This window comes from Hippocampus bargibanti, linkage group LG03, assembly GCF_051943395.1.
Source record: "Hippocampus bargibanti isolate YZ-2025 linkage group LG03, ASM5194339v1, whole genome shotgun sequence".
In the NCBI taxonomy this organism is placed as follows: Eukaryota; Metazoa; Chordata; class Actinopteri; order Syngnathiformes; family Syngnathidae; genus Hippocampus; species Hippocampus bargibanti.
This window is the reverse complement of record NC_142736.1, coordinates 4072968-4100000: the sequence shown is the minus strand read 5'-3', so window position 1 is coordinate 4100000 and position 27033 is coordinate 4072968. Positions and strand designations below refer to the sequence as shown.

General features: G+C 40.4%; 1 protein-coding gene across 1 annotated transcript in view; it reads left to right on the top strand.

Moving 5' to 3' along the window:
• The window catches only part of LOC148899998 (neural-cadherin), a 297995-nt gene that overhangs the window by 73021 nt on the left and 197941 nt on the right, over window positions 1-27033 (top strand). Inside the window, 5 exon segments of the mRNA XM_088991547.1 lie at window positions 2870-3067; window positions 6921-7146; window positions 10273-10477; window positions 14497-14608; window positions 23560-23809. Coding sequence (XP_088847673.1) covers window positions 2870-3067; window positions 6921-7146; window positions 10273-10477; window positions 14497-14608; window positions 23560-23809 — 991 coding nt within the window.

The following is a 27033-nucleotide window of genomic DNA, read 5'->3' as shown; positions in this document are numbered from 1 at the left end:
TTCACGACGAGCATTTATTTCAGCGCCGACGTCTGTTTCATGCTCCATGCTCTGTTTTCCCGTTTCCATCAGACCTGTTTGATGTGCTTGACCCACTGCTTAAAGGACAATCAACACCATTTTTTTGTTTACTAACTCAGAAAAACGTTTGATAGCATCTAAAATACCCAAAACACGCAGGTTGATATTTTTCGTCAAATGCAAAACACTAATAAAAATGACTTAAAGTGTCCCAAAACTGGGCTGATTCAGGAAAGTCCCGCCCCCCTTGTTCGTGATGTCACGCTAGGATACTCCTTCACAAACTGCCTTGCTCCAGAATCAAGACAATGGCTTCAGAGAGTTCAGATTCGGAGAAGATGCTTTCTTGTCATTCATCCAGTTATCAGAATAAGAAACATAATCATCTTTAATGCCATCTATGTAGAACACACAAGGAATTTGTTTCTGGTAGAACACGCTGCACTAGTATCATCATCAAAGAATTGCAAAGAGGCACTATACAGTTCTATTTAGGTGACTGTTTAAAGAGTTAATGGCTTGTAAGAAGAAGGATTTGGTGCGCATGGATCGATAGCGCCCGCCTGAGGGAAGATGCTGGAAAAGGTGGTGGGCAGGGTGCGGAGGGTCCAATAGGATTTTCCGCGCCCTAGTTTGGATTCTTGCAGTGTGCAAGTCCTCGAGAGTGGGTAGGGTGATGCCAATTATTTACTCCGCCTTCCTAACTGTCCGTTGAAGTCGGATTTTGTCCATTTTTGTGGCGGCCGCCGAACCAAACCGTGATGGAAGAACACAGGATGGATTCGATGACAGCCGTGTAGAAATGTTGCAGCAATGTCTTGTTACACATCCAGTTATGAATATGATACAAATAGTTCTGAAGAGGAAAGCATACATGTTTACAATGGATTAAAGAAGTCCTTCTGTCTTTTTTTGAGGCATCTGGACTCCAATGTAGCGTCCCCGAAAATGCACAATATGGCGCCCAAGCTCCGTTGGAAATAGGCTGATTTGTCTGATGGGAATATGTGTCAACTAGTATCAAATAGTAGTCTTGGTGCAACACACAATGATTCACCATCGTGTTATTTATGTAGATTTAATTCTAATTTTGCCATCAACACGGATCAACACAAAGTTTTCAGACCAAACAAGTACAGCAAAATGCATTGAGGTGATGGAAGGACTGCCACAATGTGTCCTTTTTTCGGTCAGGGGCGTCCCTTCAGTGACGTAACGTGAGGACCCGTTACCAACTCTAAAACAAGACTAAATTAAGACTTGATTAAAGAATTTATTCCGTGTCATTTTGAGGCATCTGGACTGCAATGTAGCGTCCCAGAAAAGAGGCAAAAAAATGGCGACCTCTTGTCGACATGACAGTGTGTTGCGTTTCCACAGGCTGATAAATTCCTTATATGCAGCTTGGACGCCCTCTTCTGGCTCTTTCTGGTGCAACACGAGGTTTTCAGACCAAACAAGCATTGACGTGATGGAAGGACTGCTACAATGTGTATTTTTTTCGGTCTGGGGCGTTCCTTCAGTGACGTCACGTATGGACTCGTCACCAACTCAAAAACAAGACTTCCGGAATATTCAGTGCGAGTCTTAAAGCGTAAAATATAGCTATATGCGGTGGAATCTTTGTTAAATGCGCTCAGTAGAAGTCATTTGAAGTGATTCTACAAATTATGGATGCAACTTGTCCGGAGGCGTCGGTTGTCCTTCAAAGGAGCAGTAAAGTTGTATATCATTAGCGTACAGATGATAGGAAAAATGTTCAAACTGCCTTATCAATTGACCCTGGGGAAGTAAGAATAGTGAGAACACGATGGGTCCTAAAACAGAGCCTTGAGGTACACCGGAAATCAGCCTTATGGTTTCTGACATGAAGTAGTTTGCAGAGGACACTAAAACTGCAAGTATTTCTCTGATGTTTGACAATGAACAGCACTCAATGCTGCTACGTTAGCATCTTAAGCTAGCTGGAGGATCCAAATTATGGTCGCAACTTGTCCGGCGGTGTCGGTTGTCCTTTAATTTGTTCTGCGTTGTGTATGTAATATGTTGGAGGGGATTAAACATTGTGCGAATGGTAAACTTGAGAGCAACGCAACTTGTACACAGTTTCACACGGTGAACCCAAAGCGCGTCAGAGATCATTCTGACCTGAAAAACACGCCGGGCCAAATTTGGACCTCTGTCTCTCTCTCTCTCTCTCTCTCTCTCTCTCTCTCTCTCTCTTTCAGAATCAGAATCATCTTTATTATTATTATTTGTCTTACGATTCTATTTGAGTTACTTCCGCGTTGAGTGAACGTTGCCGCGTGTGGCTGCCGCTGCTCACCAACAGAAAACACATCAAGCTCAAAGGTTTTCCCCGCATCTCTGTAAAAAAAATATGACATTGTTCATTTTACATTGAAAATTCTACACTCTTTATCTACTTTTCTCCGTTTGGATAATGACATTTTGGCTAATAAGGGTGTTGAAACCAAAAGACTGCGTTTGAAAAAAAAAACAAAACACCGCTGTTTTCTTCTACGTTCATCGAAACATCACCGCTCTTCCCCCTAGTGGACAATTCTCGAATTACACCTCATTAAAAATAGGAACTCCATGTCGTTTTTGCATTTTTTTCAACTTTTAAATTATCCTGCGGGCCCGATCAAACCTCCTCGGTGGGCCGGTTCCGGCCCGCGGGCCGTATGTTTGACACCCCTGGTCTAAGGTTAACTTTGCTGCATTGAATGTTGATGTAGTCCTAAAACTCAATATTCTGTGGGTCCTAAAAAGCTTTCGATTCAGCTCGTCCATGCAACAGAGGGCTACAAATAAAAGTATTGATTTTGTGTTACTTGATCGGCAGGTCCCGACTGGTACCGGGTGCGTGTGGAACTGACGGTGACGGACGTCAACGACAACGTTCCCGAGTGGCGAATGGTCCCGGCGCCGTACCTGGCCGTGGTGTCGCCCGATGCCGCCGCCGGCTCGCTGGTCTACCAGCTGTACGCCCAGGACGGCGACGAGGGTCTCAACGGCGACGTGGAGTTCTTCCTGGCGGACGGTGGGTTCACGTTTCACTCTGAATTTTGATGAGAACCAGTGATGGGAATTCCGGCTCTTTTCAGAGAGCCAATTCTTTTGGCTCGGCTCACTAAAAAGATCCGGCTCTTCTGACTCCCAAATGGCTCCTCAGTTTTTTGTGCCTTAAATTAATTAACTACCAAAAATTCTGTGACAAACAACACACACGCAATGAGTGGACAAAGACGACGGTGTTGATTAGTGATGGGATTCTGGCTCTTTTCAGTGAGCCGGGTTTTTGGCTTGGTGGCTCACTAAAAAGAGCCGGCTCTTTTGGCTCCCAAGTGGCTCCTCGTTTTTTTGTGCCTTAAATTAATTAACTACCAAAAATTATGTAAAATTATGCGAAAAACAACACACACACACAATGAGTGGACGAAGACAACAGTGTTAATTAGTGATGGAATTCCGGGTCTTTTCTGAGGGCCGGTTCTTTTGGCTTGGCTCACTAAAAAGATCCGGCTCTTTGGCTCCCAAATGGCTCCTTGGTTTTTGGATTTGCATTTGGATTTGCCTTTACTAGTCTCACAGTTTTTTGTGCCTTAAATTAATTCACTACCAAAAATCATGTATAATTATGTGAAAAGCAACACACACACAATGAGTGGACAAAGACAACGGTGTTGATTAGTGATGGGATTCTGGCTCTTTTCAGAGAACCGTTGTTTTTGGCTTGGTGGCTCACTAAAAAGATCCGGCTCTTTTGGCTCCCAAATGGCTTCTTGTTTTTTTGTGGCTTAAATTAATTAACTACCAAAAATCATGTCAAATTATGTGAAAAACGAATTACTCGTAAAAAATACACTATCAAATATTTTTATGGCTTGATTTATATGTGCACAGAGAGCATCCACTAACTTTGACTTTCCCTGTGGTTACTCTGGTCTGATGATCAGCTGTCAATAATTTGCTTTTCATATTAATAATGCTATCATACCAACTAGTAAAAAAAATGTCATAATTGAAAAATAATAACAGCATAATATGACTGTGTAGACTGTAAGGTTAAAATATACCATCAATCAGGCTCCACAAACAACCCGCACAAGCCATCTGTACACTTGATGCAAAAAGCTATCAACCCAGCTAAGCAGAACGCAATTGATGAGGAACTAGATAAAATTATCGCGGAGAAAGCAACTACAAGGGATCATTCCTCAAGATGGTGAAAGAAGAAGGCTACGTTCCTCATCAAGTGTTTAATGCTGATGAAACCGGCCACTCCATTCCATCAAGCCATCAACGACCATCACAAAGGTAAATAAAATGACTTTATTATACAGTACAGTTTATTTCTTTAATTATAATACCATAGAACATTTATTATACATAAAATAAGGTATATTTTGTGTAGTTTTAAAGGACAACCGACGTCATTTTTTTCTTTCTTAACTGACATCAGAAAGACGTTTTATAGCATCTAAAATACCCAAAACACGCAGTGTGATATTTTTAGTCAAATGCAAAACACCAATAAAAATGTGTTCAAGTGTCCCAAAACGACTTCAAAATGGCGAGTTTCAGAAGGTCCCGCCCCCTTGTTCGTGGTGTCACCCCAAGACGTCATGCCTTGCTGTAGCATCAAAACAATGGCTTCAGATTCGGAGAATGTGCTTTTTTTTGTTACACCTCCAGTTATGAATATCATTCAAATAGTTCTGAAGAGGAAAGCATACATGTTTACAATCGATTAAAGAATTTATTCCGTGCCATTTTGAGGCAACATTGGGATGAAATGTCTCACCCAAAGAGAGGCACAAAATGGCCACCGAGCTGTTGTGAGGAATGAATCAGACCGTTTCCACAGGCTGATAAATTCCTTCCATGGAGCTTGGACGCCCTCTTCTGCCGCAACACGAGGTTTTCAGACCAAACAAGTACAGCAAAATACATTAACGTGATGGAAGGACTGCTACAAAGTGCCTTTTTTTCGGTCAAGGGCGTTCCTTTCGTGACGTCACGTATGGACGGACTCGTCACCAAATCAAACTTCCTGAATATTCAGCGCGAGTCTTTAAACGTCAAATATAGCTATATGCGGTGGAATCTTGTTAAAATACGCTCAGTAGAAGTCATTTGAAGCCATTTTACAAATTATGGACACAACTTGTCCAGCGACGTCGGTTGTCCTTTAAGACTTAGCAAGTAGAAAATTGGGTTTTATGGGGACCTGGGAACGGATTATTCTCATCTATGGGAAATTAATTTTTGAGATGCACATTTTTCATCTTACACTCTGTCTGGGAACCAATTAAGTTTGTAAGCCAAGGTATCACTGTATTCTATATTTATTTGCGAGTCTTCTCACTTGTCAATTCCCTCACGTACACCCTCCCAAAGAAGTAGACAGCAACGTAAAAGTCTGTCCGTTGTTGACGAGCTGCCTCGTCCGCTTCCATCAAGCGGACGTTGACAGCCCCGACTCTCCTCTCCGGCAGCTTTCTTTGTTGAGTTTTCTGACACTTTTTTTTCGCCTTTCAACTCGGAACTTGAGCATGACTCGACAGTATCAAACTTTTTTTTTCTTCATCTGGAGACGACAAGTACAAGCGAAGACGCCGTAATTGTCCCTCAAGGGGCCGCATTTTCTTTTTTTCTCTCCGTCTCCGTGTAAACAAACCCAATCAATCCCAAGTACAGTCTGGGTGGCTTGTATTGACATGTTTTTGGCTCTTGTATGTTGACAAAGCCGCCTGTGGGGTTAAGTGACGGACGGGAACGAATGTTCTGAGAAGCTTCTTCAAAGACTGAAATCGTTTTTGGAGGTTGATTGAGTCAATGGACTCATTGTAGTGATGTGTCGTTCGCGAACGAACAGGCTCTTCGAGTCGGATCGCCGAAGCGAACGAAGAGAGCCGGTTCCGAACAAGAAGCCGGAAATGGGAGTTGACTTTTTTTTGTCCTCTATTCCCCGCGAGCAGAGGACTACACTGATTACTTCACCCCACCATGGTGATTTAGTGAAGGGTTTTGCTTTTTTTATGAAAATAGCTTCTTTTACTCCTTTTTCAAACCATCTATTTTCTTTCGATAAAATAGTCGTAGACCCATAGTAGCTAAGAGTTAGCTAATCATCACTCAACCCGGAAGTATCTCAAATAGATAGAAAGCTAGCTTGCTAGCTAAGAGTTAGCTAATCATCACTCAACCCGGAAGTAACTCAAATAGATAGAAAGCTAGCTTGCTAGCTAAGAGTTAGCTAATCATGCTCAACCCGGAAGTATCTCAAATAGATAGAAAGCTAGCTTGCTAGCTAAGAGTTAGCTAATCATCACTCAAACCGGAAGCAACTCAAATAGATAGAAAGCTAGCTAGCTAGCTAAGAGTTAGCTAATCATCACTCAACCCCGAAATAACTCAAATAGATAGAAAGCTAGCTTGCTAGCTAAGAGTTAGCTAATCATGACTCAATCCGGAAGTAACTCAAATAGATAGAAAGCTAGCTAGCTAGCTAACAGTTAGCTAATCATCACTCAACCCGGAAGCACCTCAAATAGATAGAATGCTAGATAGCTCAGAGTTAGCTAATCATCACTCAACCCGGAAGTGACACAAATAGATAGAAAGCTAGCTAGCTAACAGTTAGCTAATCATCACTCAACCCGGAAGCAACTCAAATAGATAGAAAGCTAGATAGCTCAGAGTTAGCTAATCATCACTCAACCCCGAAATAACTCAAATAGATAGAAAGCTAGCTTGCTAGCTAAGAGTTAGCTAATCAACACTCAACCAGGACAGGACAATTGAAGTAATCAGTCAGCCACACCGAACCGTCTAAAAAAATGGACTCGACATACAAATCCATCGCTCAAACGCATCTTTACTTTGTCCAGGTGGCGACGGTCGCTTCGAGGTCGACCGCAAGAGCGGCCACGTGCGGACTACGGGCCTTCCGCTGCAGCGCGACCGCGAGTACCTGCTGACGGTGGTGGCGGCCGACCGTCTGGGCAGCCGTAGCGTCCCCGCCGTGCTGTCGGTGGTGGCGGGCGCCAGACCGCCGCAGTTCACCAACGCCTCCTTCACCGTCGCCGTACCCGAGAACACGCCAGAAGGACAACCGTGAGTACTCTGCGAAAAAAAACCCATTGTTGGGGTACGATCAAAATAAACCCATCACCCATCTTCTCAGACTGCGTTTCAAGGAGTTTGGATCAGAGGTTGAATCTCAAGTTCTTGCTTAGGGTTTCGAGCAAATGTTACGGTTTCATTCGAGCTAATAGATAATAATTTCAATAATTTTAAGCTAATAGATAGCTAGGAGATAGCAAGCCAGATCCTCACTCAAACCGGAAGTAACTAAAATAGATAGAAAGCTAGCCAGGTAATAGATAGCTAACAGATAGCTAGCTAGGCCTTCACTCAACCCGGAAGTAACTCAGATAGAAAGCTATCTGGCTAATAGATAGCTAACAGATAGCTAACTAGGCCCTCACTCAACCCAAGGGTAACTAGAATAGATAGAAAGCTAGCTAGCTGACAGATAGCTAACAGATAGCTAACCAGGCCCTCACTCAACCCAGGGGTAACTAGAATAGATAGAAAGCTAGCTAGCTAACAGATAGCTAACAGATAGCTAACCAGGCCCTCACTCAACCTGGAAGTAACTAGAATAGATAGAAAGCTAGATAGCTAATATATAGCTAACAGATAGCTATCTAGGCCTTCACTCAACCCGGAAGTAACTCAAATAGATAGAAAGCTAGTTAGCTGACAGATAGCTAACAGATAACTAACCAGGCCCTCACTCAACCTGGAAATAACTAAAATAGATAGAAAGCTAGCCAGATAATAGATAGCTAACAGATATCTAACTAGGCCCTCATTCAACCCAGGGGTAACTCAAATAGATAGAAAGCTAGCTAGCTAGCTAATATATAGCTAAAAGATAGCTATCTAGGCCTTCACTCAACCCAGAAGTAACTCAAATAGATAAAAATCTAGCTAGCTGATAGATAGCTAACAGATAGCTAACCAGGCCCTCACTCAACCTGGAAGTAACTAGACTAGATGGAAAGCTAGCTAGCTGATAGATAGCTAACAGATAGCTAACCAGGCCCTCACTCAACCTGGAAGTAACTAGACTAGATAGAAAGCTAGCTAGCTAGCTAATAGATAGCTAACAGAAAGCTAGCTTGGCCTTCACTCAACCCGGAAGTAACTCAGATAGAAAGCTAGCTAGCTAATATATAGCTAATAGAGAGCTAATAGATAGCTAACAGACAGCTAGCTAGGCCTTCACTCTTTTGAAACGCAATCACTCACATTCAGACGGGTTTGTTTGTTTGTTTGTTAGATTTCGTTTTCCAATTTGGCAACTTTGCGCTATTCTCGGCAACTGATCATTTCATCCTTTTCACCAATGCTTTTGTCCATGTTTACCCCCCCCCCCCCCCAACCACAAACTTTCCCAGACGGCCTTTTTGTGAAAGGCTTTGTTTCATCCGCCCGGGGCGACGACAACAGCGCTACCACAACGCGGTGGCGGTCGTGGCCTTCAGTGCCTTTAACAAGCAGCACAAAAGTGATGACTGCAACGGCGCCATTGATTTACACGGCGGCAAACAAAAGGGTGCGCGACAAAAGGCACGACGCCCTTTCGCGGTGTGTCGGATCGCTGCTTATTAGTGCGCATCGACGGGGGGGGGGATTGCAAATCCAGTCCGACGAGAGCGTACCTTGACAGTCGGCATTCTTATTGTTGTCATGGTTAGGGTTTCAAATTAGAATTTTTAAACATGGGCTCGGATTTTGGGATTAGGGTTTCAAACAAAAGGTCCAGGATTCAAACCAGGTTCAGGATTTAAAATGGAGGTGAGTGTAGAAGGCCAAATTCAAGGTATACTGGTTGGGTTTTAAAGGACAACCGACAAAATTTTTTCGTCCAAAACAACAATAAAAATGACTTAAAGTGCCCCAAAACTGCCACAAAATTAGCTCGGAACTGGCGAGATTTAGAAAGTCCCGCCCCCTTTTTTCGTGACATCACGCCAGGATACTCCTTCACAAACTGCCTTGCTCCAGAATCAAAACAATGGCTTCAGAGAATTCCGATTCGGGGGAAAATGCCTTGTTGTTACACATCCAGTAATGAATATGATTCAAATAGTTCTGAAGAGGAAAGCATAAATGTTTTCAACCAATTAAAGAAGTCCTTCCGTCTCATTTTGAGGCATCTGGACTCCGATGTAGCGTCCCAGAAAATGCACAAGATGGCGCCCAAGCTCCATTGGGAATGGGCTGATTTGTCCTCTGGGAATTTGTGTCAAGAAGTCCTTCTGTATCAATTCGAGTCAGGAAACATATTAGCTATCTAGCTAGATAGCTAGCACTCTATCTATTTAAGTTATTCTGGGTTGAGTGAACATGTGGCTGCCATTGCTCAGCCACAGAAAAACTTATTCAGTGACTGTAAAGTGACCTTGCGAGTTTTGAAAGGTGCTTATCAATGAAATTTATTATTATTATTATTATTATTATTATTATTAAATTGGGGTTTCAAAATTATTATTAAATTAGTGTTTCAATAAAATAAATAATAATAATAATAATAATAAAACTAGTACTAGTACTACTACTACTACTAGTACGTACTATTACTACAAGTACTACTACTACTAGTACTATGACTACTACTACGACTACGACTATTAATACTAATACTAATACTAATACTAATACTAGTACTAGTACTACTCATACTAATACTCATACTAATACTAATACTAATACTCATACTAATACTAATACTCATACTCATATTCTTACAAATAATACTAATACTAATACTCATGCTAATGCTAATGCTAATGCTAATACCAATACCAATACCAATACGAATACGAATACGAGTACCAGTACCAGTACCGTACTTTTACAGTACCAGTACAGTACCTTTACAGTACTTTTACAGTACTTTTACAGTACTTTTGAATGAGTCTTGAGACGGTTTAAATTTTCAAATTGAATTTCCAGCCAAGTTCAGCTTTTTCAAGGAGGCTTTTGAAAATATTAGTTTTGCTAACCAGTGTAGGCTTTTCAAGGATAGTTTTCCTCAGTTCCATCAATGATTCTATTGACTGATTGATTGATGTTAGCAAACACACGACGTTTGACTGGAGTTAAGTTTGACTTGAGTTGGTTTTGACCTTACAGGGGGGCGGGGGTACCCGGTTTTGGTCTGTGCAGGTTCCTGGTGACGACGGCCATCTCCTTCCAGAAGAAGCCGATCAGCTACAGCCTTCTCATCAATCCCAGCAGCCTCTTCTCCATCTCGCCCGATGACGGCGAAATCAGCCTGACCCGCCCCATCGACTACGAGAGCGACCAGCACCGCTACCTGCTGCTGGTGCGAGCCGGCGAAGGCCAGGATAGCATGAGCAGCGCCGTCGAGGTTGGTTGTCAGCCATTTTGTTACAAAAGTATATGACATGCATGTCGAATACAGAGATACCTCGGTTTACAAACCCCTTGGCTTACAAACTTTTCAGTTTGCAAACGTTAAATTTACGAAAATTTTACCTTGGCATACAAACTATTTTTCAGGATACACACGGAGCTGCCACAATGAGTGATGTGTCGTTCACGAACAAGTCCGTTCTCCTAAAACAAAATGGCAGCCGGCTTGTTTTGGTCCTCTATTCCCCACCCCCAGTCGTTGGTTAAAGCCACGTGATTGGTCAAGAACGCGGCATGGGGGGCGGGGTGAACATTAAAGAGACAGGCAGACGACAGTGAAAGGAACAGTGAAATTTGGACTCGTTTTAACTTTGATCGTTCAAAGGCTCAAATAAGACGACTTTATTATATAGTACAGTTTATTTCGTTAATTATAATACCGTACCACATTATTTATACATAAAATAAGGTATATTCTGTGTTGTTTTAAGGCCTAGAAAATTAGAAAATTATGTTTGATGGGGACCTGGGAACGGATTATTCTCATTTTAATGGTTTCTTATGGGAAATATTTTTTTGGGATACATACTTTTCGCCTTACACACTCTGTTTGGGAACCAATTAAGTTCGTAAGCCAAGATATCACTGTATAAGCAATATATCATCCATGACACAATTCAAAAACTATATCGAAGTCCAAGTGTCCTAGTCGTGAGTGTTACTAGTGCAGCTAAAGTACTTTCTGAGTAAGATTAAACTACGTCACCGGCAGGAAAAATGGCGGAACAGACTTTTTTTTTCCTGTATATCAAGCATGAAATTACACAATTTTGCATGGATTGTAATTCCGTGCTCCGGATATTGGAATTTACGTTGTAGGAAATCGATCTTTGTGATCATTTTGTGGCTAAAAAAAATCATATAGACTTTTTTTTTGGGGGGGGGGGGGTATTAAGGAATTTCCGTTTAACAGAATTGCTTATGAGAGAAGACTTATGACAATCTTGCTAGCTATCAAGCTAGCTACCTTGCTATCTATTTGATATCTATTAGCTATCTATTAGCTCTCTAGCTATCTAGCTAGCTATAGTTTAGCTATCTAGCTGGCTAGGTAGCTATCAGTGACTGTATCCTGTGACTGTAAATTTTACAGTTTACTTTACAGTAAACTTTACAGTCATAGGATACAGTCACTGATAGCTACCTAGCCAGCGAGATCGCTAAATGATAGATAGCTAGACAGCTAATAAATAGCAAATAGATAGCAAGGTAGCTAGCTTGATAGCTAGCTAGTCTGTCATAAGTCTTCTCTCATAACGAATTCTGTTAAACGGAAATTCCTTAATCCGAAAAAAAAATTGTCTGTATGATTTTTTTTTTGTATAAAATGTAATTTTATGTAAAGTGACCTTGAAGAATTTTGAAAGGTGCTTAGAAATTAAATATATTATTATTATTGTTGTTGTTGTTGTTGTACTTATTAGCTAGGTAGCTAGCTTTCTGTCTATTTGAGTTACTTCTTGGTTGAGTGAACGCTGGCTCGTTGTGGCTGCCGCTGCTCACCCACAGAAAATCTTATCCTGTGACTCTAAAGTGACCTTTGAGAGTTTTGAAAGGAGCTTATAAATGAAATGTATTATTATTATTATTATTATTATCTTTCATTCCTGGTTTTGTTTGTTACTTTGGACGTTTTTCTTCTGATGACTTTGTTGTTTTAGATTTGGTTCCTGCCTAATTTTAATTGAATACAATTGGTCAGATACACCCCGCTCCTCCCTCCTGTCAGCTTTTTCGGGGTCCACCACCACTACCTTGAAAATCGCGACAGTTCACGTTCAGATTTATTGATGGATGCCATTTTTTTTCCCTGCGTTTCAACTCATCCCGCCTCTCGTTTCAATCTAGCAACTTTATTGTCATGCAATCACGCAATGTGCCTTTGCACACACACACACACACACACACCCCCGACACGCACCATCCAGCGGTGTGACTACACAAACACACAAATCACCTCAAGGGGTTTGACATGGTGGGATTTTATTTATTGTCCCTTTTTCGTGGCCGTTATTTGCAAAAGGATTTACCGATATTACAGAATTTCATCGGACCAAGCAGGAATTAATGTCAGCGCTATTTACACACTGCTGCGCCGTTGTGGGTGGGGGCGGAGGTAGGGGGAGCGGGGGGTATTGTGTGTTTATTCCCTCTGTGAATGCCACGAGCTGGCGCGTCTGCGATGAAAAAAAAAAATGCAGTTCAACTCAGGAGCTCTGATATCAAGTGGACGGGGAAGCATAACACGTGGGAGAAAACGTACGAGTGACGGGAAAGAAAAACACTTTTTGTGCTGTACAGTGATACCTTGGCTTACGAACTTAATTGACAGGCAGACGACAGAGAGCGAGTGAGAAAATGGATAGAAAACAGTGAGATTTGGACTCGTTTCAACTTTGATAGTTCAAAGGCAGAGTGTAGACTGCAAGGTTAAAATATCTCATCAATAATATCCACAAATAACCCGCACAAGCCATCTGTACACTTGATGCAAAAAGCTATCAACCCAGCTAAACAGAACACAATTGATGAGGAACAAGGTAAAATGATGGCAGAGAAAGCACCTACAAGGGATCATTCCTCAAGATGGTGAAAGAAGAAGGCTACGTTCCTCATCAAGTGTTCAATGCCACTCCATTCCATCAAGCCATCAACGACCATCACAAAGGCCAATAAAACCACTTTATTATACGGTACAGTTTATTTCTTTAATATAATACCATAGCACATTTATTATACATAAAATAAGGTATATTGTGTGTAATTTTAAAGGACAACCAACGTCTCCGGACAAGTTGTGTCCATAATTTGTAAAATGGCTTCAAATGACTTCTACTGAGCGTATTTTAATAAGATTCCACCGCATATAGCTATATTTTACGTTTTAAGACTCGCTCTGAATGTTCCGGAAGTCTTGTTTTTGAGTTGGTGACGAGTCTGTACGTGACATCACGAAAGGAACGCCCCTGACCGAAAAAAAAGACACATTGTAGCGGTCCTTCCATCACGTCACGTCAATGTATTTTGCTGGATTGTTTGGTCTGAGAACCGTGTTGCACCCAAAAGCCACCAGAAGAGGGCATCCAAGCTCCATATAAGGAATTTATCAACCTGTGGAAACGGAGGTGGCCACAGGAGGTCGCCATTTTGTGCCTCTTTTCTGGTTATCGATTTCCCCCCCCAATGTTGCCTGAAAATGGCATGGAATAAATTATTTAATCGATTACAAACATGTATGCTTTCCTCTTCAGAACTATTTGAATCATATTCATAACTGGATGTGTAACAAGAAATCATATTCTCCGAATCTGAAGCCATTGTTTTGATTCTCCAGCAATGCAAGACGTCTTGGCGTGACGTCACGAACTGGGGGCGGGACTTTCTGCAAATGCCCAATTCGCAGCTCATTTTTTTGCAGATTTTGGACACTTGAAGTCATTTTTATTTGTGTTTTGCATTTCAATAAAAATATCATACTGCGTGTTTTGGGTATTTTAGATGCTATAAAACGTTTTTCTGATGTCAGTCAGGAAACAAAAAAAAGTGACGTTGGTTGTCCTTTAAGGCTTAGAAAATAAGAAAGTATAAAATATGTTTTATGGGGACCTGGGAACGGATTATTCTCATTTTAATGGTTTCCTATGGGAAATCAATTTTTGGGATACACACTTTTTGCCTTACACACTCTGTCTGGAAACCAATTAAGTTTGTAAACCAAGGTATCACTGTATATCCAATCCAATCCAAATCGAGCAATAAAAACAACAACGATATTGTTGGGTGAAAAATTGATTGATTGATTGATTGATGAATTGATCAAGAACTGAGACGTTCGAAAACTGATGTTTGACTGTACTTTTTTTTTTTTTTCTTTGTGGCTTTAAATTTTCAAAACATTACGCTCCCCTTTTTCATGTCCATATTTTTCAAACGTTCCTATTTTGTCATCGCAAGGTTCGAGTCATCATCATGGACGAAAACGACTGCGTTCCCGAGTTCCTGCAGTCCATCTACAGCAAGGACGGCGTTCCCGAAACGGTCATGACGGCCACGTCGCTCCTTCAAGGTACCAAATTGAAACTTTTTTGGAAGTTTCAGATGATTTCTGATTGCCAGCAGATCAAAGTACAAGACCGGGCCAAAAGTCAGCGGCATCGGCGGCTGCTGAGCTTTGTCGCTACGGCAACGGTCGGCAAGCAGCTTGCGCGCCAGCTGTCCGCCAAAGAGAGGAACTTTGCGAAAGATTCCAATTATTTTTTTCCCCTGACCGAATAAATGTTTCTGTTCTATTGTTTTAAAAATATTTTTCGTGTTTTCATGAGACAATACTGCAGTACTTCCTTTACCAAAGTAATTTTTTATCCCTTCACAAAAAATGAAAGTTCACTTCAAAAAATTAAAGCAAGAGAGCCAGCAGCACGACGTCCATTGAATTGAAACCAAAAATGTGGCAAAAACATTGTTCTGATGTTCTATCACATAATATAATATTTAAATATTTCTAGGTTATATACATTTATATCATATTTTTTATATTTTATCTATATATTGGATTTTTTTATGTTAGATATATATTTAAAGCATGTTTTTTTATGTTAGTTATATATTTATCTTGTATTTTTTATGTTAGATATATATTTATCTTGTATTTTTTATGTTCGATATATATTTAGATCATATTTTTGTATGTTAGATATATATTTATAGCATATTTTTTGTGTTAGATATATATTTATATTGTATTTTTTTGTGTTAAATATATTTTTATATCATATTTTTTAATATTAGATATATATTTATATTGTATTTTCATATTACATATCTATCATAAGTATAACATTTATATAGTATTTTGTAATTTTATATATATCCTGTATTTTGTCTTTCTACTTCTTTATATATATATATATATATATATATATATATATATATATATATATATATATATATATATATATATATATATATATTATACTGTATAATCTGATTCAGTTGCAATATAAATACTGTAATTGATACGATTGGGAGTACAAATAAATATAATATAATCTCCATTATATTTTTTTTGGGCAAAGAAAAAACAACCTGTTGCGCAAATTTGTAGTTTCCATTGCGATTCCAGACTCCTGCACACACACACACACACACACATTCACACACAATGTTGACTAATGAGCCCAGCAGCTGCCGGTTGATGAATGAACGATTGACATTTTTTTTTCTTGGCTCCAGATGAGCGTAAGGCGTCTTTGTGCCACTTAGCATTGGGCGTCTCACTCCGAAAGAGAAAAAAGCTCCCCAACCAACGTAATCAAGTCAGATCCAATAATCAATAGCGTGCAAATTGAAACATTTAATAACTTTCACGCCGTTGTACTCGGAGAGAAAACACACACAGGCACGCCATAGAGAAAATACAAACTCCCTCATAGGATTCGAACCCTGCGCCTGTGCACTGCGAGTCGGACGTGCTAACCGCGCAAACCTACTGCAGCCCTTCTTACCTGACATTTTGTGTGTTGTTTTTGTTTTCATTTATTATCTTCAATTATAAACATTTTAATTCATTGCATTTTAACTCATTCACTGCCAGATGATGTGTAAAAATAAAAAAAAAAACACTGCCAGGGTTTTTGTCATTGTCACTCACATTCCAGGACCCACAAAATATTTAGTTTTAGGACTACATAAACGTTCAATACAGCATTAATAACCTCAGAAACTCTTCTTTCATTATAATAAAAGAGTTAATTCCTAAATGATATGGGTCTGGAGTTATACGAGCTCGAAATGGGGGCAGCTGTACAAAATATAGGTCGCATCCAAGTTCCGTTCCGACCAAACGGTCGTAAGTCAAAATGGTCGTAAATCGAAATCCACGACCCCCAGAATATTTAGTTTTAGGACTACATAAACGTTCAATATAGCGTTTAAAACCTTGGAGACTCTTTCATTCGAATAAAAGAGTTAATTCCTAAATGATATGGGTCTGGAGTTATATGAGCTTGAAATGGGGGCAGCTGTACAAAATACAGGTCACATCCGACTTACAACCGATTTCCGTTCCGACCAAACGGTCGTAAATCAAAACGGTCGTAAGTCGAAATCCACAACCCCCAGTACAGTGAGTTTTAGGACTACATCAACGTTCAATACAGCGTTAAAAACTTTGGAGACTCTTCTTTCCTTCGAATGAAAGAGTTAATTCCTAAATGATATGGGTCTGAAGTTATATGATATTTGAAATGGGGGCAGCTGTACCAAATACAGGTGACATCCGACTTACGACCGAGTTCCGTTCCAACCAAACGGTCGTAAGTCAAAATGGTCGTAAGGCAAAATGGTCGTAAGTCAAAATGGTCGTAAGTCGAAATCCACAACCCCCAGTATAGTGAGTTTTAGGACTACATCAACGTTCAATACAGCGTTAAAAACCTTGGAGACTCTTCTTTCCTTCGAATGAAAGAGTTAATTCCTAAATGATATGGGTCTGAAGTTATATGAGATTTGAAATGGGGGCAGCTGTACCAAATACAGGTGACATCCGACTTACGACCGAGTTCCGTTCCAACCAAACGGTCGTAAGTCAAAACGGTCGTAAGTCAAAATGGTCGTAAGTCGAAATCCACAACCCCCAGTATAGTGAGTTTTAGGACTACATCAACGTTCAATACAGCGTTAAAAACCTTGGAGACTCTTCTTTCCTTCGAATGAAAGAGTTAATTCCTAAATGATATGGGACTCTGTTCAATAAGTTATATGAGATTTGAAATGGGGGCAGCTGTACCAAATACAGGTGACATCCGACTTACGACCGAGTTCCGTTCCAACCAAACGGTCGTAAGTCAAAATGGTCGTAAGTCAAAATGGTCGTAAGTCGAAATCCACAACCCCCAGTATAGTGAGTTTTAGGACTACATCAACGTTCAATACAGCGTTAAAAACCTTGGAGACTCTTCTTCCTTCGAATGAAAGAGTTAATTCCTAAATGATATGGGTCTGAAGTTATATGAGATTTGAAATGGGGGCAGCTGTACCAAATACAGGTGACATCCGACTTACGACCGAGTTCCGTTCCAACCAAACGGTCGTAAGTCAAAATGGTCGTAAGTCAAAATGGTCGTAAGTCGAAATCCACAACCCCCAGTATAGTGAGTTTTAGGACTACATCAACGTTCAATACAGCGTTAAAAACCTTGGAGACTCTTCTTTCCTTCGAATGAAAGAGTTAATTCCTAAATGATATGGATCACAAGTTATCTGACCTTGAAATGGGGGCGTGTGTCCAAAATGCAATGCAATACATACATGTTGGTTTATATCGCACTTTAACAACAGCTGAAGCGGTAACATAGCGCTAATATTCACCAAAGGCAAATACTGCCCCTGTGTGGAAGCGATTAAAAAAAAATGCCAGAGGTCTGACCAGCGCTTTATCGGCACCCTTCGCAAAAAAAAAAAAAAAAAAAAAAAAAAAACTAAACAAAACCCGAACAAATTCGGGAATGGCGCACCACGTCACCCTTTTCAATTCCCGAATAAATTCCCGAATGGCAGCGAATGAGTTAATATCGTAAATCAACTCAATAGCAGTTAAATCATATCCATAAAAAATAATAAACACAATGTCAACACATCTGGTCTTAGAAGCAACCAAAAATATTCATGCCAATGCAATTCATTTATTTATTATGATTTTGTGTCATAAAAATGTATGTATGTATGTATGCATGTATGTATGTATGTATGTATGTATGTATGTATGTATGTATGTATGTATTTATCCACATATTTATTTGTATTTTAATAATAATCATCGTAATCGTAATCATCATAACAACAATAATCATTATACTAATCATCATAATAATAATCATAATAATAATCATAATAATAATCACAATAATCATAATGATACTCAATAGCATACTCATAATCATAATCATAATAATAAGTTTTATTTATAAGCACCTTTCAGAGCTAAAAGCTATGTAATAACAACAAAATAATAATAATAATAATAATAATCATCATCATCATCATCATCATAATACATTTTATTTATAAACACCTTTCAAAGCTCTGAAGGACACTTTGCAATCACAAAACAGAGACATAAATAAAAGCACTTATAAAATAATAAAAATAACAATTAAGATATTAAGATAAAAGATATTAATTTATGCATGTATTTATTCATACAAGTATGATGCATTTGAGACATGGAAACTGTTCATGTGTATTCATAGTTTAGTGTGCTTTTTGCTCAAAAATAAGTACTGTGGCATTTGGAAGACTAATCAAACATTTTGGTCAGGTTCAGGCTTCAGGTTTTATTTAAAGGACAACCGACACCACGGGACAAGTTGCGTCCAGAATTTATAAAATCACCTCAAATGACTTCTACTGAGCGTATTTTACGAATATTCCACCACATATAGCTATGTTTTACCTTTTAAGACACATGCTGAATATTCAGGAAGTCTTGTTTTAGAGTTGGTGATGAGTCCGTACGTGACGTCACTGAAGGAACGCCCCTCACCGAAAAAAAATGCATATTTAGCAGTCCTTTAATCACGTCAATGCATTTTGGGTACTTTTTTTCGTCTGAAAACTTCGTGTTGATGGCAAAATTAGAAGGAAAACATATAAATAATGTGATGGTGAATCGTTGTGTGTTGCACCTAGACTACTATTTGATACTAGTTGACACGAATTTCCAGCAGACCAATCAGCCCATTTCCAATGGAGCTTGTGCGCCATCTTGTGTATTTTCTGGTCGCTACATTGCAGTCCAGATGCCTCAAAATGACACGGAATAAATTATTTAATCAAATGCAAACATGTATGCTTTCCTCTTCAGAACTATTTGAATCATATTCATAACTGGATGAGTAACAAGAAAGCATCTTCTCCCAATCTGAACTCTCTGGAGCCATTGTTTTGATTCTGGAGCAAGGCAGTTTGTGACGGAGTATCCTGGCGTGATGTCACAAACAAAGGGGGTGGGACTTTGTGGCAGTTTTGGAACACTTTAAAGGACAACCGACATCACTTTTTTTGTTTCTTAACTGACATCAGAAAAACGTTTAAGAGCATCTAAAATACCCAAAACACGCAGTCTGATATTTTTAGTCAAATGCAAAACACCCATAAAAATGACTTACAGTGTTCAAAATGTGCAAAAAATCGGAGCTGCGAATTGGGCATTTTCAGAAAGTCCCGCCCCCAATTCGTGACGTCATGCCAAGACGTCTTGCATTGCTGGAGAATCAAAACAATGGCTTCAGATTCGGAGAAGATGCTTTCTTGTAACACATCCAGTGATGATTATGATTCAAATAGTTCTGAAGAGGAAAGCATACATGTTTGCATTTGATTAAATAATTTATTCCGTGTCATTTTGAGGCATCTGGACTGCAATGTAGCGTCCCAGAAAAGAGGCAAAAAATGGCGACCTCTTGTCGACATGACAGTGTGTTGCGTTTCCACAGGCTGATAAATTCCTTATATGCAGCTTGGACGCCCTCTTCTAGCTCTTTCTGGTGCAACACGAGGTTTTCAGACCAAACAAGCATTGACGTGATGGAAGGACTGCTACAATGTGTATTTTTTTCGGTCAGGGGCGTTCCTTCAGTGACGTCACGTATGGACTCGTCACCAACTCAAAAACAAGACTTCCGGAACATTCAGCACGAGTCTTAAAACGTAAAATATAGCTGTATGCGGTGGAATCTTTGTAAAATACGCTCAGTAGAAGTCATTTGAAGACATTTTACAAATTATGGACACAACTTGTCCGGAGACGTCGGTTGTCCTTTAAGTCATTTTTTTATTGGTGTTTTGCATTTGACAAAAAATATCAGCCTGCGTGTTTTGGCTATTTTAGATGCTATAAAACGTTTTTCTGATGTCATTTAGGAAATAAAAAAATGGTGTTGGTTGTAGCTTTAAGCTACATTGAATGTTCATGTAGTCCTAAAACAAACAAAAAATGCGGGTCCTGGAATTTGAGTGAACATGACAAAAACCCTGGCACTGGAGTGGACACATTTTTGAACATTGTCTAGCAGTGAATGAGTTGATGGGAAATTAAAAAACAATAATGATTGGATTGGATTTGCCTTTATTAGTCTCACAGTGGAGAAATTTACATTTCACAGCAGCAAAGTTATGAAAGATAATAATAATAATAATAATAATAATAATAATGCTAATAATAATGATAATAATAATAATCAATTTTATTTCCAAGCGCCTTTCAAAACTCAAGGTTACAGTCACAAAATCGTTTTTTCGGCTGGTGAGCAGCAGCAGCAACATTCACCAGCGTTCACTCAACCCGGAAGTAACTCAAATAGATAGAACGCTAGCTAGATAGCTAACAGCTAATATATAGCCAGATAGACAGTTAGCTAACTAACTATATAGTCATATAGCTAATAAATAGCCAGCTAGATAGCTAGCTAGCTAGCTAGCTTGCTAGAGAGATGGCAAATAGATAGGAAATGAATAAATAGTCCGCTACATAGCTAGCTAGCTAGCTAGACAGATAGCAAATAGACAGCAAATGGATAAATGGCCAGCTACATAGCTAGCTAGACAGATATCAAATGAATAAATAGCCAGCTACATAGCTAGCTAGCTACACAGATAGCAAATAATCATTAAATCCACCGGTAACAATGACATTTCTGAAATTGACTCCGCACGATGTCAGATTGTTGCTTTGGTGATTTCGCTTCAATCAAATTCCCTTGGTTGAATCAATCCGTCAATTGAGAGCTAATCAATCGAAATGTGCCAGCTTCCTGTTATTTTTTCCTTTGCATTTTTTTTTCATTGTATAACTTTGATTCTGTGCCTCATCACATGCTAAGCTAATTTGCTAACAAAGACAAGATTTTTCAGTCGAAAGAACGTTACCGATTTTTTGGGGGGGATTGATTGGGGTGTGGCATCATGTTGTGTTAGCATAAGCGCTAATTGTGCAATTTAAACGACGGCCGGTAAAGCGATCGTCAGCAAAGGCGGCGGGTAAGCCAGCCGTACGGAATCGCAGGCATTGGGAATCCATGCGGGCCAAGTGGCGAAGCGATTGCCTTGCGGAAAGGCCGCCCTGGCGCCTTCACGGGACGTGTTTTCCGCTAACAAGAACTATTTTTTTTTTATCCTCCCTTGACGTCAAGCTCTCCAATTTATCTTACTTTGCATTTGGCCGCTACTTTGCTTACTTTGCATTTGGCCGCAGCCAAACATGAATATAAGCAATGTGATTTTTTTTTTCGGATGCCGAGGCTTCAAAAAACAAATTCAATTAGAGCATCCCCGCAAAACGATCACAGGCTTTTTTTTATATTAAAAGCGGCTTCATGAAGTCACATTTTCTATTTTTTTTATTTTTATATATTTGTTTTTTATTTGTTTTAATAGCGCTGCTGCTTGGCGACGTTCCGCCGGGACGCGATGCAATTGACACCTTTTGATGCACTTCCTAATAATCACTCACTTGGCTTTTTTTTCACTCAAACTGCCTCATTTAAAGGACATCAGAAAAATGCATTATAGCATCTAAAATAGCCAAAACACGCAGGCTTATACAGTAAAGTCTCGTTATATCGATATTGGATATATCGATAGTCCCGGTTATATCGATATTTTTTCGGACTCCCTTGAATATCGATATAATGAGACTTTACTGTATTTTGAATCAAATGCAAAACACCAATAAAAATGACTGCCACAAAATGAGGTTGAAACTGGGCATATTCAGAAAGTCCCGCCTCCTTATTCGTGACATCACGCCAGGATACTCCTTCACAAACTGCCTTGCTCCAGAATCAAAACGATGGCTTCAGATTGGGGGAAGATGCTTTCTTGTTACTCATCCAGTTATGAATATGATTCAGATAGCTAGCTAGATAGCTAGCCAGGCAGCTAAACAGCTAATAGAAAGCGAATAGATCGCAAATAGATGGCAAAATGTCATTTTTGTAAGTTTGTAAGTTTTTATTAAGTATTTTTTTTCTTGAAAAGTCCGTCTTGAAAATGGCCTTAAAGGACAACCGACACCATTTTCTTTGTTTCCTAACTGACATCCGAAAAACGTTTTGTAGCATCTAAAATACCCAAAACACGCAGGATGATCTTTTTCGTCAAATGCAAAACACCAATAAAAATTACTTAAAATGTCCTAAAACTGACACAAAATGAGCTCGGAACTGGTCAGACTCAGATAGTCCCGCCCCCTTTTTCGTGACATCACTATTGGTCACAAACTGCCTTGCTCCAGAATCAAAACAATAGCTTCAAAGAGTTCAGTTTTGGAAAAATATGCTTTTTTGTTACTCATCCAGTTATGAATATGATTCAAATAGTTCTGAAGAGGAAAGCATACATGTTTTGCAATCGATTAAAGAAGTCCTTCCGTATCAATTCGAGCCATCTGGATTCCAACGTAGCGCCCACAAGATGGCGCACAAGCTCCGTGAGAAACGGGCTGATTTGTCCGCTGGGAATTTGTGTCAACTGTGATGTCACGAGAGGCTTGGTCCTGGATGGGAAATATATTCCCCTAAAATGGCTGCACCCAGAGAGAGTTTTGGCCCCATCTGGTGGAAGGCAGCAATCCAAACCCCACACCTGTGGCTGATCACGGCTTGATTGGCATGCAAGGCTTTTTAAGGCAGAGAGCCTCTGCGGAGAAACGCCGATAAACTGATTGCTTCATGGAACTCGTCGCCAGTTGGGACCATAGCACGGAACACCGGATTTGGAACCTTGCTAACAAACCAATATGGCTGTCTTTCCAGCAGCTCCTGTATTTTGTTTTTCTACTTCTTTCTTTCCTCTTCCTTTCATTTCAAATTTGCTGCTGTGTTACTTCCAGGTAGAGTGAACGCGTAAGTTCGTTAGCTAAAGCGTTCGTAAGCCGAGGTATCACTGTAAATATTGTTTCTGTTGTTGTTTGAGTTACCATTTGACTGACTGTTCGTGGTTTTGTTTTTGGGTGTCCAGTTTCTGCCAGCGACTGCGACTCGGAAAAGAACGCGGAGCTGACGTACTACACGCTGAGTTCCGACTTCACGGTATCGCCGCACGGCACCATTTTCCCGGCGGCGCCGCTGGACTACGAGAGGCCCAACCACCTTTACGAATTTGTGGTGATGGCGGTGGACAAGGGAGAAGTGGCGCGCACCGGCACGGCCACCGTGCGGGTGCGCATGGCTAACGTCAACGATGAGCCGCCGGAGTTCTCGCAGAACGTGTGAGTAGCGTATCGCTAATCGTTTTTTTCTGGAGTCTGTTCGTCGGCCTAGTGCATTGGTGTCAAAGTCAAGGCCCGAGGGCCGAATCTGGCCCGCCTTGTCATTTTATTCGGTCCGCGAAAGAAAATCAAACTTGATAAACATATATTGCAATTAAATAAAATAAACACAATGTGCCTTTTGGTCTAAGTCATAGGTGTCAAAGGTCACTTTACAGTCACAGGATAAGTTTTTTTTTCTGTGGGTGAGCAGCGGCAGCCACACGCGCCAGCGTTCACTCAACCCGCAAGTAACTCAAATAGAAAGTTAGCCAGCTAGCTAATAGATAACAAATATATAGCTAGCTAGCTAACTAGTTAGGCAGCTAATAGATAGCAAATACATAGCAAATATATAGCAAGCTAGGTAGCCAGCAACGGTGACCCCGTTCAACCGGCAATAACTCAAATAGATCAAGTTAGCTAGCTAGCAAATAGATAACTAATAAATAGCTAGCTAGCTAGCTAGCTATCTAGCTAATTAGACAGTTAATAGATATAGCAAATAGCTTGCTAGGTAGCCAGCAACGGTGACCCATTCAACCGGGAATAACTCCAATAGATCAAGTTAGCTAACTAGCTGATAGATAACTAATAGATTGCTATCTAGCTAGTTAGACAGCTAATTGATAGCAAATAGATAGCGAGCCACATAGCCAGCAACGGTGACCCCGTTTAACCAGGAATAACTCCAATAGATCAAGTCAGTTAACTAGCTAGCTGATAACTAATAGATTGCTAGCCAGCCAGTTAGACAGCAAATTGATAGCAAATAGATAGCTAGCCAGGTCGCCAGCAACGGTGACCCCGTTCAACCGAGAATAACTCAAATAGATCAAGTTAGCTAGCCAGCTAATACATAACTAATAGATAGCTAGCTAGCTAGTTAGACAGGTAATAGATAGCTAGCCACATAGCCAGCAACGGTGAACCAGTTCAACCGGGAATAACTCCAATAGATCAAGTTAGCTAGCTAGCTGATAGATGACTAATAGATTGCTAGCTAGCTTGTTACACAGCTAATTGACAGCAAATAGATAGCTAGCCAGGTAGCGAGCAACGGTGACCCCATTCAACCGGGAATAACTCAAGTAGATCCATTTAGAGATATAGCCAGCTAGCTAGTTAGATAGCGAATAGATAGCAAATAGATAGCAACATAAGTAATAGATAGCTAGCTCGATAGTTAGCCAGATAGCTAATATATAGCAAAAATATATCAAATCGATAGCCAGCTAGGTAGCTAGCGAGTAGTATTGGATTGGAGTATTTGCATTCTTTGATGCCACCATTTTGAAAGCATGTTGCCTGGAAATACAATTGCTCGCTCGACCTTCTCCTTTTTTTTTTGGAGGGGGGCTAACAAAGTGCTTTCGTATTCCGAGTTTGTCACTTGGTGAATAATGCGGGCCTGCGTTTATTTTCTTTTCCCCGCTGGACTAAAAACGCAGCATTGAAAGTCAATTCACGACTTCATGCAATATTTCTTGATTTCAGCAGATCATGACTGCAAGCGTCATGTGACGGGCGGCGAGCGCTACCGTCGGGTCGGCGCCTCGCTTTTGGATCTGCCGTTACCCACAATGCCCGCTTGATAGCCTCACGTTGGGGCCGCTGCGGTGCTGCCATCTTTTTTTTAATTGGTTGATTTGCTGGCAGAGAGCCAGACACAAGTGGGGAGGGGCGGGGGTCAATCAGCCATGCCCGCCAGCCCCCTCATGAGTTATCACTGTGTTACACTGTGTTGTGTGTGTAGATGTGTGTGTGTGGATTTGAGTGTGTGTGTGTGTGTGTGTGTGTAGATTTGTGTGGGTTTAGATTTGAGTGTGTGTGTGGGGGTGCGGGGGTAGATTTGTGTGTGTGTGTGTGTGTGTCTAGGTTAGTGTGTGTGGATATGTGTGTAGATGTGTGTGTGTGTGTGTGTGTGTGTGTAGATTTGTGTGTTTAGGTTTGTGGATGTTTAGGTTTGTGTGTAGATGTGTGTGTGTGTCTGTAGATTAGTGTGTGTTTGTCTAGATTTGTGTCTGTTTCGATTTGAGTGTCGATTTGTGCGGGTTTAGATTTGTGTGTGTGTGTGTGTCTAGATTTGCGTGTGTGTGGGGGGTAGATTTGTGTGTGTGTGTCTAGGTTAGTGTGTGTGGATATGTGTGTAGATGTGTGTGTGTGTGTGTGTGTGTGTGTGTGTGTGTGTGTGTGTGTGTGTGTGTGTAGATTTGTGTGTTTGTTTAGGTTTGTGGATGTTTAGATTTGTGTGGAGATTTGTGTGTGTTTAGATTTGTGTGTGTGTCTGTAGATTCGTGTGTGTTTGTCTAGATTTGTGTCTGTTTCGATTTGAGTGTCGATTTGTGCGGGTTTAGATTTGTGTGTGTGTGTGTGTGTGTGTGTGTCTAGATTTGCGTGTGTGTGGGGGGGGTAGATTTGTGTGTGTGTGTCTAGGTTAATGTGTGTGGATATGTGTGTAGATGTGTGTGTGTAGATTGGTGTGTTTGTTTAGGTTTGTGGATGTTTAGATTTGTGTGGAGATTTGTGTGTGTTTAGATTTGTGTGTGTGTGTCTGTAGATTAGTGTGTGTTTGTCTAGATTTGTGTGTGTGTGGGGGGGGTAGATTTGTGTGTGTGTGTGTGTCTACGTTAGTGTGTGTGGATATGTGTGTAGATGTGTGTGTGTGTGTAGATTTGTGTGTTTGTTTAGGTTTGTGGATGTTTAGATTTGTGTGGAGATGTGACTGTGTGTAGATTTGTGTGTGTTTAGATTTGTGTGTGTGTGTTTGTAGATTAGTGTGTGTTTGTCTAGATTTGTGTCTGTTTCGATTTGTGTGTAGATGTGTGTGTGTGTATGCAGATTTGTGTGGGTTTAGATTTGTGTGTGTGTGGGGGGGTAGATTTGTGTGTGTGTATGTCTAGGTTAGTGTGTGTAGATGTGTGTGTGTGTGTGTGTGTGTAAATTTGTGTGTTTGTTTAGGTTTGTGGATGTTTAGATTTGTGTGGAGATGTGTGTGTGTGTCTATATTTGTGTGTCTTGATTTGTGTGTGTGTGTCTCGATTTGTGTGTGTGTGTGTGTTTGTCTAGATTTATTTCTGTAGATGTGTGTTTGTGTAGATGTGCGTGTGTGTGTGTGTGTGTGTGTGTGTGTGTGTGTGTGTGTGTGTGTGTGTGTGTGTGTGTGTGTGTGTGTTTGTATGCGT